This window comes from Anser anser, assembly GCF_964211835.1.
Source record: "Anser anser genome assembly, chromosome: 5".
NCBI classification, from domain to species: Eukaryota; Metazoa; Chordata; class Aves; order Anseriformes; family Anatidae; genus Anser; species Anser anser.
The window spans coordinates 20,964,496-20,980,367 of NC_139725.1; the positions used below are offsets into that span (position 1 = coordinate 20,964,496).

At 39.5% G+C, this 15,872-nt stretch overlaps 1 protein-coding gene across 14 annotated transcripts in view; it reads right to left on the reverse strand.

Annotated features, from left to right (window-relative positions):
• The window catches only part of LRRC56 (leucine rich repeat containing 56), an 88,982-nt gene that overhangs the window by 31,082 nt on the left and 42,028 nt on the right, over positions 1-15,872 (reverse strand). For all 14 annotated transcript variants that reach the window (XM_083840041.1, XM_083840042.1, XM_083840040.1 and 11 more), the window contains one exon: positions 9,147-9,207. In XM_083840041.1, the coding sequence (XP_083696167.1) occupies positions 9,147-9,207 (61 nt within the window). The remainder of the gene's footprint in view (positions 1-9,146; positions 9,208-15,872) is intronic.

The following is a 15,872-nucleotide window of genomic DNA, read 5'->3' on the forward strand; positions in this document are numbered from 1 at the left end:
TCCAGAGAGAAGATGTAATTTAAAATTATTTAATTTGAATATACTGGAATGCAGGTTCTTGAGACTATTTAGATCTGGCATGCTTGTACTGCACCAATGACTTTCTGCCACAGCTGACATTTCTTCTTTGTACCATTTTCCCCTTTTCTTTTTTATCTGCTCATATATTCAAGAAGAAGAGAAAAAACACAGAAGCTGGCAAGGAACGGATATGGTTACAGCTTGGGTCTGTGAATGACTGACAAATGCCAGTTGACCTCCTCCAAATTTCTTCTCTCCTAGCCTCTAGTATAGCTGCACTCTTCACTCCAGATTTGTCGTGATAGACTCTCCTACATATGTCCTGAGTCAAGGCTTTTTCCTTCAATGATAACTCCAAGGGAGAATTCCTATGCTTGTGTTGGCCTCCAGATGTCTTACAGCAAGCAAAGGAGATTCAGAAGAGAAGCTTGGGGGATTTCAGAGTTCACCAAACTGACTGCTGAGGCAGATGAGACTTTATCAGATTTCCTTTCTGAGGATGTTACTACAAGACAGAAGCACAACACCTTATTTCACAGAACCCGATCAATAATTTGCTGCAGGTGTTTTCTGTGTGTGCAGCAAATGCATCTGTGCACCCATTTGTGCAGCAAATGCAGGTGCAGACTGGATGTACAGCAAATTCCACACTAATTCCAGCAAATTCCACAACAATTTCTACACTAATCTCAAGAAAGGCGTTCCTATCAGATGCTATTACGTTTGATTTGGCTGACTTTTGGCTTTGAAGCAGGAAAAATATTCACCAAAACAAGTGGACAGGAGTCAGGTAACCCAGAATCTGCCACATTATTCAGAAGCGTACACTCACACCATGAATTTTTAGTGGTTCTCTGTATCTCTCCGGTGAACACAAAAGTTTCCAAACTGACATACCGATGAATGTTTGCATAAGCTAATTCACGCTGCAAAAACGATCTGGTATTATTGTTAAGTACAGATGGTAGGAAGTGAAATAACTTTAGTTTAAAAGACAAATAAATATATCTTTTAGGTCTCCTCCGACAAAAGTGATGCTAGGATTCTTTCAAACTGTGTTGAAATTAACTTTTCTTCTGTACCATTTACTTCGCTTGGAAATGCAAAAATGAAGAAAAAACACAACTCAACATAAGAATGCTCTGAGTGGTATCCAGTACTAACATGTGTAAAGAGAGATGACATCCCCTAATTATCATGCTTTGTGAATTTAAAAGTAAATACCACTTAACCTAAACTACTTAATAAAAACAATGAGATTCTTGAAAAAAAAAAGACAAATAGAAAAAAATGCTCTTTTAAAGTAGTGGGAAGAATCATTGCTTATTGCAGGTAAGAGCAAATATTGAGAATATACAGACTTTGCTTATTCACATAGATGGACTTTACAGAAGGTCCTTCAGACAATAGAGCCTGTATTGTTTACACAGAGAAAAATGACAAAATAAGACTCATTATACAAATAAATACATTTTCAAATATTTTTAAATCTCCAGTATGATTTAGCAACTATATTTTAATGTGTTTATTTAATAAAGGATGAAAATTATACTAGTCCTTCTTACTTTTCCTATGGCCAAAATTTAAAATGTGGTAATAAACTTTTTTTTCCTAAAGTAAATTCCCGTGGAACAATTATTGTGTTTTAAAACTAGATTTACTTTTGGATGCTGAGAGCAAGGACATTAAAAAAAAAAGGTCTGTGGAACCTTAATAGGATAATTCCTAAGGGCAAGATGAACTAGACAACAATAAACAGAGCAAACTCTCTAAGTCACTGTCTGTTGAAAGATTGATAGGATAGCTAGGAAATGTACAAATGGTCTGTCAAACACACAATCCTTCCTAAAATTTCCGTTACTGGAAGCGGGTGGAAGGTTTCACTATCAAACTTTTGTCTTCAGCTTCTCCATGTGAAGAACAAGCAGTGCAGCTTAAGGCAAAGAGAGACGACTGTACATGTGTTATGCCTGCTAGCTGAATCCCAAATCTCACTTCCTAACACATGAAGGCATTTTGGTATTTCTTCTTGCAGGTATTGATCCATCCCAGAGAGACCTGATGCAGTTTGCAATGATCTCAGGGCAAAGCGATGTAACTTTGCCAAACAGCAAATAAGAAATAAATCTACAGAGAAAGAAACGTGCAAATGGAAAAATAGCAAGAGGCCCTCAGTGCGCAATAATGTGCCCACAGAAAATAAGAATAACTAAATCAAATCCCACATGGAGAATACTTGATAGAAATTAGATTATAAGAACCGTTTGTGCAATGAAATCCTATTTATTTCTTCATTGCGTATACTCATTGCTTGGCAGTTACCAACTGATGAATACAATCAAATAGCTTCATTTCCTCCTCCCACCCTTCCCTTTTTCAAATCAGCACTTACCTCGCATTCTAAGACCATCATTTTCCATTGAACGCAATTGTTTCTCCCCTTTCCCCCAAAAAATCCAAAACAACAAGCAGCAGACAAGCAACTCTCACGATGGAGAGAATCAAAGCAACCTGCAAACACATTGCACTGATGATAACATTATTTTCCTGCCTATACCTGTGAGGCCAACCACTCCTGATGGCTGCTTGGACCACAGCTGATAAGGAGACTATGGAGCCTGGAGAGCTCCACCAGCAATGGTGTAATTACTACTGCTTCCCAACCCAGTTCTTTGGGTTTTCTCAGATGATGGTTATAACCATTCTTTCTTATCGCTGACTAGAACGATCACTTAGGTGTATACATTCATAAGCAATATCTCCAGCCCTGACATCTGAAACAAAGCAGCTGCAAACCCTAATAGCAGGGCATGTAAAGCATTTATTTGCTGCCAGAAATCTCCTTGTTACCACTAACATTTTTATTTATCATATTATATTAGTGTCCAGAGCATGTAACTGAGATCACGATCCCATCAGGAAAAGCCTTGCACATAACTCATAAAAAGACTGTGTCTGCCCCTGAGTAATATATAAAATAAATGACTGAGATTGAAAACATGGTGAATTTCTGCAGCTAGCTTGTTCCTGCAGTAGAAACAACAGCTAACCCCATAATTAAGTTGTATTTTTGAAATCCTGGTCCAGTGGCTCAGCCACAAAGCCATTCGATTCCCTCTAGTCTGTGGGTAAATTGCTGCCATTGCCATCTCCAGTTGGTTCAAAGAGTAAGGATGCCCCCATAATCCCTGAATCAGGTGAGTTTGTGATCTCCTAAAAGGTTCTCATTCACTAAAAGGGATCAGCGCATAGCTAGTTGATTCTTGCAAACAAACAATGCTTGTAAGACCAAAACAGTGGTTAACATAGAATTTCAAAGGTGCCCTTTGGAAATGATAGAAGCTTTTATCCGTGTATTTTCTTGGAAAAGGACGAGGAAAAGAAATAGTATACAAATGGTGAGAGCCAGAGATGTGGCTTTTAAAGGTGTGGTTGCATGCACTTGTCTCTGCTCACTGACCTTGAAAGAGTACAGGCTGGATTCTTTCCGTGGGAGCAAATGTGCATCCTCAAATGCCAGAGAAGGAAGGCATGATGCCTCTATCCTCAGACTTTCTTAAGAGGAGGGAAAAGCTGAAAAAAGTCACTATCTCCCCTCTAGTCCTGGAAAGCACCGTACCGTCAGCACATCCTCAGCCCAGTGAGTGCTCACTTCGAGGTGAGCCACATCTCTTGGCTGGACAATGCCAAATGAAGCTTGACCCCAGAGGAAGCTATACAAGGAAAAGGGGAAAATAAGAGGATTTCAACCACCTGAGCGGTGGTAAATGCTGGTAAATGCTCAAAGCAATCAGGTTTTGCTAGGACTTAACGCAGACTGGCTAACTGTGCTTTACTGAAAATAATCCAGTCAATTAAAAATAGCTGTATTTCTATCCCAAAATCATGATTATTATTTTTTTAATAGCAATAATAAGAATACTTAAACCCATCACTGCTAAATAAAACTTGAGGTCACGGGAATTTTGCCAAGTTTTATGATATTCCCAGGGATGTGCAGACATTAATACAGAGAAGACTTATTAATACAGAGATTAAGTTTCAACTCAAATGCCTTCTTTCGTAGCTCCTGGCAAGCACACAAAGTTCTCAAAGAATATGTTCTTAAGACTGACTTCACAGCAACCTTAACTGCTGCAAGACTTTCAGGCTGGCTATACAAAAGAAGCAAAACAAACTTTCTAAAGAAACTAACTTGCGTTTGAAAATAAATGCTTTTTCCATGCTGAAAAACAAACATAAAAGCAAGCAGTGCTGCTGTAGGCACTGAAATAAGGACACAGAGATTCACCCAGACCAAAGCAGAGCAGCAGTCCTCTGACTGTGAGTGTCAGTACAACACAGTCAAACAGTACCCTGATTAAACACTCTAAGCACTGCTGTCATAAAAACAGATCACACGTTGACAAACACTGGCATCTTTAATGCAAACTAAGTATCTGAAATGATTTTAGAAAATATTTTGGAATTTTATCTCAGCAATGCTGACCTCTGTTCTACAAAAAAAGAGACACTTATATGTAGTAGTTAAGTTATACATACCAGACATAAAATTCCCTCACTGAAAAAAAAAAGAAAAAGAAATGACTGGAAGAGGAAAAATAAACTAGAGAAAAAATAGCAAGGAAAGGAATAAGTAAAAAAGACAAAGAAAAAAAGAAAGATTAAAGGGAATGATGCCCCATAACATCTGTTTGAGAGAAAACTATCCAAAGAACAGTAGATGCCCAGACCCTCCATCAGCAGCACTTTCAGTTTTGGGGTCATTTCTGTTACAGATCAGCCTGCTATGGGATGGTACAACTTGCTCCAGGTCCCACAAAGCACCTAGAATAATGTGCAGTCCCAGCTTGTGAGCAGTTCCACTGAAGTCAAACTTCTTGCGACTTTAAAAGGTAAGCATTCGCCTAAACTCTCTGTTGGATGAGTACCAGGGCGTAATACTGCTAATCGCAAATTCCTGAAGATCCTGATTCAGGCCATGAAGGTATTTTTAAACATTGGCTTTAAAGCCCTTGCCCCCAATTAAGAAAGAATTAGTTTGGTTCCGGTTGCTTAAAGTCATGAAATCATCAGCAATACCCTCAACTCAAGCCACTTGTTTCACATTTTCACTCATCTTTTCACTGTCAAGAGGGCTTGAAACTTTTCAAAAAGTGAATACACAGATTCCGATGTAGCCAGTCTTGACCCCTGGAGCTGGTGATAAAAAAAAAGCAAAATATAAAAATAAAAATCTATCCTAAGACTCAGAATAAAAGCATGGGCACTGACAAATTTGCATGCACTCTGCACCTTGCTCATTTTAACCTTCAGGACAACTCTTTCTGTCATTTCTGCTCTCCCTTGATGACTTTACTGACCCAAATTGCCCAAGATTACCACCCTCTTGTAATGGGGGCCTCTTTTTGCAACAGGGCAAGAGCAATTCAAGACTGAATGCGATGCAGACCACAGGGAAGAAATGTAAACTCTATCTGGATGAAGGAAATCTCCTTTACTTTCAGTATAGCCCTCATACTTATTTTGTCCCTGTCGGTTTTCATCTCACTTAAAATACAAGAAGTCTCTATTATGAACTGTTGCTTAAGTAGCCCTGGGAGCAGCCCAGTCCTCTGCTAGCTGCCATGCACAGAGCTGAACTGGAAGAAATGTGCTTCAGCTGGTGAGACAGCTTCTGCTATAACCTTATGGGAACCAAGTCCTGAGATTCCCATATCTGATTTAAAAGCCCTTTCACAGAGATTTTATCGAACATTTTAAAACAGATCTCTTAATTCATTCCTGAATTAAGAATAAAAGCAATCGGATAAAAATATACAGGAGATACGCCAAAGCAGAAGGAATAATTCCATTGGCCTTGAAATATAGCTCTTTTACTGGAAACATTTGCAAGAGAAGGACTGTGTGTCATCACAAAAGAAAGGCGGTTTTTAAGATGCACTCTCTTCAGAACAGGTTCCATGTTTGTCCTCAATTATCAGTTCATAAATCGAGAATTTCTTGGCTGCTAGCAGATGGGCAAAGGTCACCAGATGAAGACCTCATAAAATTAGTGCAATTCAGAAAATTAAGAAGAATCTGAAGTAATTTCTTTCTGCAGTACACTGAGTATTCCAGAGCTGTTCCCCTTTAGCAAAAGGCCACTAGAAAACAATAACCCAGAAAAAGACAAAAAAGACGTTCCCCTTCAACTGCCGAAGTGGGTTATCAGCAAATAAACGTGGATATATTTTCCTTATGAATTAAATGAAATGGTTGATAACGATATCCTACACTTACATATAGCCTGTCAAAGTTTCAAGTACTCAAAAGTAACTTCAGAGGGAGGTGGGGGGAACCATTAATGCACAGGTAAAGCAGCTCGACCACATTCCCCACCAATGGCATCAGAGCTTCTTCAGGGATTACCAGGAAAAAACAGGACAAAACATTTCAAAAAAAATCAGGGACTAAAGCAAGGATCATAAATCCTTATTTTGGCATCTTGCTATCCGCAGTTTACCATCAAAATAAGCTTTTCCATTTTCAAACTGAAGAGATATTTTAATTCGTTTTCACCCTAAAATAATTAGAAAACTTTACAAGAAAGAACAAAACAAAAATAAAGTGACAAAAAGCAAGTCTCCCGTATTACTACCCACTCGTGCATACACAGATAGTCTTTTGTTCATAATGATTCATTATATTTTCTCATATAAGATAGCTTTAAAAGGATGTTCACTTTTAACATCTTGAGTATACATGAAACACCCTCAATTTTTTTTGCCTGCTTTTCTGTCCTCACCTTCTTTTCAGTAAACAAACCAATCTTCCAGTCTGTCCTCACTAGACATTTCCTGTTATCTGCTGCCCATTTTCAAATTACAGCCACAATGATTCTGACCTTATTGCCGAGAAAGTTTACGGGAATTACTTTTCCTGAGAAGGAAGAACATTCTTCTGTCATCCTCAAAACCATCAGTTACATGGGTTTGGTTGAATACGACAGAATAATCAGCTTTTGGACAGAGTTCAAGCATCAAGAATTTTAATTTGGAAATAAGCTTTTTAAACATTTTTGAGTAACTGGAAACAGCCTGTTAGAATGGGAGCAGCGATGCCGCGTTAGCTGTAGCAGACATCGCTACTGCCATGAGAGCAATCTTGCATTAATGGGTATTAAACTGACACGATACAGACATCCAAAAACAAAGTTCAAGTACTCAGGCTGTGCTTGCATCATAGGCTGTGCCCTTAAGTGATCTATGTTCATCAGTGACAGATTGTCGAAGATGGGAACTAATAAATGAAAGCTGCTCCTGTCCTGCACTGACCGAGCTCTGGTCTGGGAGAGCTACCAGATTCTTGTTCTTCTTTTACCTGTTCCCCCAAAATTGCATTTAATTGGCACATAGAAAGCACGCTTATTTAAAGGAGAGTGTGTATTTAAAGGTGACCTTGCTTGGGGTCTGCGTGCCTGGGAGTTGTCACAATAACAGACTTCAAGCCAACACATTGCAACATTATAATTGATCAAATCAAAACTCAAGAGCCTACATTACCTGCAGCAAGGGCCAGAGGGATATCATCTCACAGAAAATGGTTTGCAAAAACTTCTCATGGCAAAAGTTAGACTTGCAATACAAAGCAAAGCGCAAAATCGTGCTGAAGCCTTAAGTCAAATAAACCAGATGGTCATATTCAGAAGTTTTCCTGAACTGCATCCTGCATTCATTACTAACATAAATGGTTAAAACATTTTCCAGTGAATATGGATTTTTTGACCAAAACCTTTTTTTTCTTTTTAGTATAATTAACTGATATTGTCAAAAATAATTCTTTCACTCACTACTTACCGCACAGAAATTGAGCAATTTCATGCTTCCAGCAAAGGTTGGTTGCCATTAAAAAGTTTGCAGTAATGTAGATAGATCACTTTTCCACGTTACAGATTTTAAAGTGGAAAAAAAATATTTAGACTGCAAATACTTCATCTCATCATCAGAACAAGGGAAAATATGATCAAAGTGTAACAACTGAATGATAAAGTAGCATTTTTAAAGACTATTATCTAAAGATTTTACCACTGACTCAAAGCCTCTCTTTAAAAGGACATTTATGATTGAGAAGCAGTTTATGTTCTGACTCAGAACAAATGACAGCCCAGGTTATCCATTCTCATAATGGCTGTCAGATCAAATCTGCTCAATTTTCTTCTACATTTTTTCCTTCTAGCAACTAGTACAAGCTCAGTCAAAGATCTTAATAATGATCACCAGTAATAAAAACTGAAACTAGTTAGCTACTTTAGTGATGATGTATGGGACAGAGAAGAATTTCTTGCCACTTTATATTAGGGAACATGTTCTCTTCAACAAGAAGTAGTAACATCTCTATTTTTTTCCACAAATTTAGTAGATAACCACGCAAAGCCGGAGAGCAGACCTGTTTAACAAAAAGATGATCTTTTACACAGCCCTTTCCTGACATGAACTGAACTTTTCCATCACACATTAACTATCAAGGGTAAAACAAACAACAGCACGGGGGAAAGAAGACAGTTCTGCCTTCTCATTGAGATGGTTTTCACTTACACCTTCCCACGCCTCCCAGCTCCCCAGTTCTCTGGGAGAAAATACGTGATGCTCTCATGGAGCTCTGCAAGCCAGGGACACGAAGCTTCACAGCAGCTCTCAGTAAGCCCAGCTTCACTGACTTCAATCAAGTGAAGATTTTCATCAGCTGAGAAACTGGTCTGACCTGCATAGAACAGACTACTGTGCACAATAAAAGCCCAAGGGCTGAAACACTCTGAAATCCAAGCATCCACGCACAAGAGGTGAAATCCTAGTGCCTTTCAAATTTACAGCAAATTTCCATGGACTTCAGCATGGCAGGAACATTCCTGGTGTCAGACCGGAGGGTAATTCATTGGCATCACCGCAGCTACACTGATTTATTCCAGCTTAGGTTCTGTCCTTAAATTTAGGACGTTGCAGAGCATATATTCAGGGCCTAATCCAGTATAATGGCATGTGGAAATGGAAGAAATGAAAGCAACATAAATGAAGATTTTATCATTTAAATAAAATTGAGGGCTGTTATTTTTTATATATTTGTTTCAGTTATCATTCATTTCTTACCTCACAGTTACAAGCAAGCTATTGTTCAACTTCAGTTCTCTCAGATTAGGTAGATAGGCACCTACGGGATGAGAATAAAGAATCATTTTGCACACCTGGTAGTAGAATAAAGGAAAGTTCTGACAGTTACACGCTGAAGCATCTCATTTTACATGCATTTTCTGCCAGATCTGTGCTGGACCTCTTCTAAGAAAACTAATGAGATTATTTCACTCAGGAAATATTTAGTCCTTTGCATTTTTGCAACAGATACGTATTGTCGGCTTGACTACTGAATTACCATTTTTGGAATGCCTTTCTGACAATTCTGATACAGCACCTTTCCAAAGAGACAACAACAAAAACTGGCTTCATGGTGACTGTTTTTTTTTTTTGTTCTGATTGATAATACTTCTTGTTCACAGTTCAACTGTAGAAGTTTCATATCTATGAAAAACACAGTACTCTTTTGTTATTATTTTCATTCATGTCTTCCTCTATTCCCATGAAGCAATTTCTTTTTTGGTTGCTTATATACATGTCTCTGAACCAAAATCACAGTCCAAATCCCTCCAAGCTCAGAATAATTTGGATATAATCTCAAGTCACAGGAAACGTTTGCTATCAACAACAGCAAACTTTTACCCATTCCCGTTAGCAGAGTTTACCCCTGGCAAGAACCCTCCAGTTTAAGATGTCAGCAAGAAGAGGCAGCACCATTTTTAGACGGACTGGATTGTTACTAAGATACTAAAGTCTGTTCTTAAATATTTTTATAAGCCCTCTAATTAATCTCTGTCTGGCAAGGATGATTTAGCAGCGTCCACAAGAAGGACATTCTAGCTCTAGCTCTTTGCAAAGGATCAAAAAGAGAAGAAAAACGAAGAAAAAAAAAAAGGGAGTGGAATCTCAAAAGCAAACAAAGAAGGTCATGTTGTTCACTCTATTTCCCCAAACAGGACAACAATGTTGATGGTAAAAACATTTTAATAAATCATGTTTCAGAAGAAGCATTACCTTTATCTAATGCTATTTGAGTGATTATAATCCACATATTGAATTTCATGCTATACTGGAAACATTTAACTTCATTTCTTTGCAAAGCTCTTTAGAAAATACTAAAAATTCAAAACACATTGTGCAGTTTTTAGCCTTATTTTTTAATCATTTTCCATAATACATAAAAATTAGAGTACAAATTATAAACACACCATCCCATCCTGCAAGGCATACACTTTCGTGTTGAGCAAGTTTTTGTAAAGTATGGCAACAAAATACCTCAGAGTCCTGACAGAGGAGATACTAACATCCCTGCTAATTATTCACAGCAGTCATATACACTACAGAAGCAAAGACTTCTGTAGAAATAATCCATGTGCAAAGACAGACCTCACAGAAAAAAAAAATATATCAAAATCTAGATGATTAAAAAAGACTGCTATCACGTTACTGATAAGAAACCTGAAGCACAGAAAGATTAATTGACTTTTCCTGAAGCGTTTCAGGAAAGAACAAGATGGATCTAGCCTTTTCAGTCCCAGAACAGCAGTGGGTAAAAGCCTTGCCACACATCCAGCCAGTGAGGTTCAAGCAAAAGCTATTGCAAAATATTAAAAAGCAAAATATCACAAAGCAAACAGGTTTTAAAAACTGGTATGAAGCTGAAGATTTGACTAAGATGTCAAAAAGGCTAGCTCAAGAGAAACTGAGAGACTTGCTCAAGAAAAAAAGCTTTCTACTGAATACATTTAGGGACGGTTCAGGAAAAAAAAAATACTATTAAAGGACTCAAATAGGCGGTGGGGTGTGGCAGCCAGCGTTACAGACCGAAGAGACAATTTTCACATCTGGTTATTTCATTACTGTAACACGATCCCCCATCTCGGACATTTTCTTGTATTTTGGCACAAGCTACCCCTGGGAACTTGTAGAGTGTTAAACCCTAACGGGCTGTTTAGTCGACTAAAATAAAAGTATGCTATGTGCAGCGGCGCAAAAATCTGCCACCAAGACTTGAACAACGTATTTTTCCAGCTCCATAGGTTCTGCCCTCATTTTAAGTTTTCTATTAGATACATAAATGTTCTGCAGTGCTAAAAAATCATCAACTCTTTGATTTTTTGTTTGTTTGGTTTGGTTTTTGTGTTTCAATTCCTTGCATACAGACTGGAGACTAGAAGATTAAGATACAGAGAGAAAAGTGTAAAAGAAGAATGACAAAATAAGAGTCCTATACAAACACAAGAACATAGTTCTAATTTTCTTAATTTTAACCCTCACGGCATCTTTCCTGAGAGCAAGGACACAATTCGTTCTTATATTAATATAAAGATACCCTAAAATATCCACATTATTAACTTTAAATATTGGTATTTAATGTACGAACAACATATTCCTCATTCTGAGCTGTGTTCCTACTATATAATTTAAATTCTAAATAACAGAGTCACCCACAAAAATGTTGGTGACCACAGTACTGGTCTGAATATCTGAGAATACAGAATGGCTAGCAATGTTCTCTCTTCTGTTTTCAATTCCCTTTCACTAGCCTTTTGCTACGGGGCTTTGAAATTAGCAACCAGCAGCAATGCACAAGTGTTAAACTATTCAACTGCGCTATCCCAGTGGAGCAAAAACTGAATGAAGAGTTGAAAGAAATCAAAGCATAAGGTAGGTGCTTGATACCATTTTCTTTGAAACGAAACCAAACCAAACCTACTAAAACAAACAAACAAACAAACACAGCGCTAAAATCGAAGTAGCACCCAGAATGTTTTCATGAAAATTAGTTTGGTCCACCAACACAACGTGCATTCCTGAGGTAAAGCCTAATTACTCTCTAAGATGAATCTTCTCCTGCAAACACCTACCTCAGAGCTGCTATATTTAGGTCCAGAGACTGCAATCCTTAGATTACTAACTACACTGCTGAAGAAAAGTGATACGTGCACATTCAACAGCATTGCCTTAAGTGATACACTTCACAAGCAGAGCAGTAATGAAGATATCTTTCTGAGCTGCCTTAGTATAGAAGGTGACATTTATATAACTAATTAGGACTAACGAGAAAGCAGGCAAGATGCTGGTTTAATTATGCTCTAGAAGCTACAATACCTATATTAATTACACTTGTTGTTTATATTGCAATGTATTCTTCAGCCAACACCATATATATTGTTTTTCTGTTGTTAGCAAAATATCATCCTGGCTTGACTTGCTAAGCCTCCTGGAGTATGACCTACTGCAAAATATATGCAAAAGAAATGACTGACAAATGCTGGCTTTGGCATCAGGGAACCTGTATGTTTTGTTGATGTTACAGTACAGAACAGGCATGTGAACTCGGGCTGCACTTTTCCAGCAACAGCAACCTGATATGTAAATTAAGCAGGCTATTTACTTCACTTAAGTTGTGTTTGATCAAGTTACATCACCTTGATGTTACTCCCATGTATGTTCTAAGTGTGCCTTTTTGCACGTTTCTTGGGGGGAAATGGACAATTTGGCTGGAGATAAGACTGCAGCAGCTGCAGACAAACCCAAGCTAGCTGCAGTCTAGCTACCTGAGATTACAACCTCACAAAAAGAGGCATCAGCATAGGGTTTAACATGAATTCACTGCGGGATGTATTCCTGGAGAGGCTGTCTAAGCCCTGTGCTGTTGCATCTCCTCAGTGAAGCTTGTTAATACCAGCTCAATTAAAGGCAGCTTGGGCAGGAACATGTGCTGGAGCCATGCCTGCAGCCTCAGTGCTGGCCTGCCCCAGGTCCTGCCAACGCCTGCCGATGGACATCTTCTGCCTTTGCCTCTTACAAAGAAACACTGCCAAATACAACAGAAGGAAACAGATAAGGCAACCCTGTATGAAAAGTAACATATGCCTATTTCCGAACCTTTAGCAGAGCTTTTCCTTGATAAAATGCTTTCTGCCGAGCAGCAAGAGAGTCTTCTGCAGTCCCCTCGCAGCAGAAACCAGCTGCCTCACCAAAGGGAAGCAGCGGTCTCCAGACACATAATCAACTTAGACTGGCTGCCAGAAGGCAACAATTGAATAAGTACCAGGGAACAGCATTGTGGGTAACTTGATTTGTAGCTATTAAAATCACTTAGAAATAAGAGAACTATGTAGTGTCTTAAATGACTATATCCCACCATTACTTTCAACAGGGATTTCTATGAGCTGGTCATGAAAACGGTCCCAGATCTGTCAGCAATCAAAACTGATGGGATAAGCTAATAAAAAGGAAACAGCCCATCTGTTTGAGTATAAGCTGAAGCCTACATGCAGTTAGAGAACACAGAAGTAAATCCAAATTCCACAAAGCTGGATATACGACTTGCCAGGGAGGTTCAGTGTTGTACCTGTCACTCAGCAAGGTGCGCTGAGATTTCAGCAATTGCCCCCAACCCCACTAAGACTCAATTTCAAGTTCTGGCATGAAGCCTTTCATTATTCTAATACTGATCACATGAGAACATTTTCACATCAGTCTTTTAGTGTTTCAGCCCACACCCCGCCCCTAAGAAACATAACTGTTCCTTCCTGCTATGTCACACCATTGGGGAAAGGCTGTCCTGGAAATTGGGAAAGGTTGACAAGATTACACTTTGAAGCTCACCACATCTCATGAGTGGAATACTTAGAAGAAAAACAAGTTTTAAATCACTCTGGAAATTTTGCTAAGGAGATGCAGGCCCTCGATGCTTGTGATACAATCTGTGCATCACCAAGAAGTTTAAAACATTTCTCGAGTGAAAATTCCTATGTAAATCTGGGATTCGAGAGCTACGAGGTTCCAGGGAGTTGCATGCATTCTGGTAACTGGCTCAGTGTCCAGGTGGAGATCAGTGATGAGTGGTGTTCCTCACAGGTCAATACTAGAACCAGCACTGTTTAACATCGTTGCTGGTGACAGGGACTGTGGGATGGAGAGCACCCTCAGCACGTTTGCCGATGACACCAAGCTGTGCGGTGCGGTGACACGCCGGAGGGAAGGGATACCATCCTGAGGGACCTGGGCAGGCCTGAGAGGTGGGGCTGTGTAACCTCGTGAGGTTCAACAAGGCCAAGTGCAAGGTCCTGCACCTGGGACCGGGCAATCCCAAGCACGTATACATGCTGGGGGGAAAATGGATTGAGAGCAGCTCTGAGGAGAAGGACCTGGGGGTGGTGGTTGATGAGAAACTCAACATAAGCCAGCAATGTGCACTTGCAGCCCAGAAAGCCAACCCTGACCTGGGTTGCATCACAAGTAGCAGGGCCAGCAGGGCGAGGGAGGGGACTACCCAGAGAAGCTGTGGATGCCCCATCCCTGGAAGTATTTAAGGACAGGTTGGATGGGGCTTTGGGCAACCTGGTCTGGTGGGAGGTGTCCCTGCCCATGGCAGAGTTGGAATTAGATGATCTTTAAGGTGCCTTCCAACCCAAACCATTCTGTGATTCTATGATTCTCTCCTTCTGCTCTGCTCATGAGGTATCACCTAGAATACAGCGTTCAGCTCTGAGGCCCCAGGCACAAGAAGGACATGGACCTATTTGAATGAGTCCAGGGGAGGCCATGAAGATGATGAAGGGGCTGGAGCACCTCTCCTGTGAGGACAGGCTGAGGGAGCTGGGGTTGCTCAGCCTGGAGAAGAGAAGGCTCCAGGGAGACTTTCTCGCTACTGACAGCGACCTGCCAATACTTAAAGGGGTCCTACAAGAAAGCAGGAGAGAGACTCTTGTCAGGGAATGCAGTGATAGGACAAGGAGTAATGTCTTTAAGCTAAAAGAGGGCATGTTTAGATTAGATATAAGGAAGAAATTCTTCACTATGATGGTGGTGAGGCACTGGAAGAGGTTGCCCAGAAAAGTTGTGGAAAAACTGCAAACCAGTGACCACTGGAAGCATTAAGTGGCAAACTTTCTGCCCTAGCTGTTTGCTGACATTTTCAAAGAGATTTTCACAGGAGGGAAAGTCAGTAATGCACATAAAAACAAACAAACAAAAGCACACAGGATAGTGTTGATGTTTCGTTATTCTCACAAGCAGTGGGGACCCAGAGCTGCCATTTTTTTTATAGCCCCCGAAGTCCAACTCCTGGTGCAAACAGTTGGACATAAGATGGAAATTGTTTGCAACATGGGAATAGTGCTCTGTATTCTGCAGAAGTTGCAAAAACCTATCCAAAGCAGCAGAAAGAAAGGGAATTATTCCAGTAATGGAAAGGAAAGGGAAGTATGGAGGACACATGAAAAAGAGAGATCAGAGACATGTAAATTTTTTTTTGTTGTTCTTCTACTATAGTAATACTTCAGAAAATCTACAAGATTGAGTGCAGTATGTTTGTATGAGCACATAAGGAATAAGAGGCTGTAAGGTAAAAGTTTAGAAGAAGAAATGGAGGGGACTACATATTTAAGATAATCCCACAACACAGAAGTCACAGATAAGGTAAGACATTTTGCTAGCTTGTAACATCTGATGTAAAATGACATAGGAATGGGAGCACCACTTTGGAGCAGTATTAGAAAGAGCATAATAAGATTTTCTTATCAACTGGAGGAAACATGACTCGACTGATCATGAACTCTGAAAGAAACAGATGTAATTTACCTTAAATTACCAACTGCTTATCATAAAGAGACCTATCTGCAAAATAAACTGAATAACCAATATAAAGTGGCATGTGCAATGCAAGACATAACCCCCCCCCATTGCACTTGCTTTCCCCATTCTTCATAAATTACCATCAAAAGGCCCACA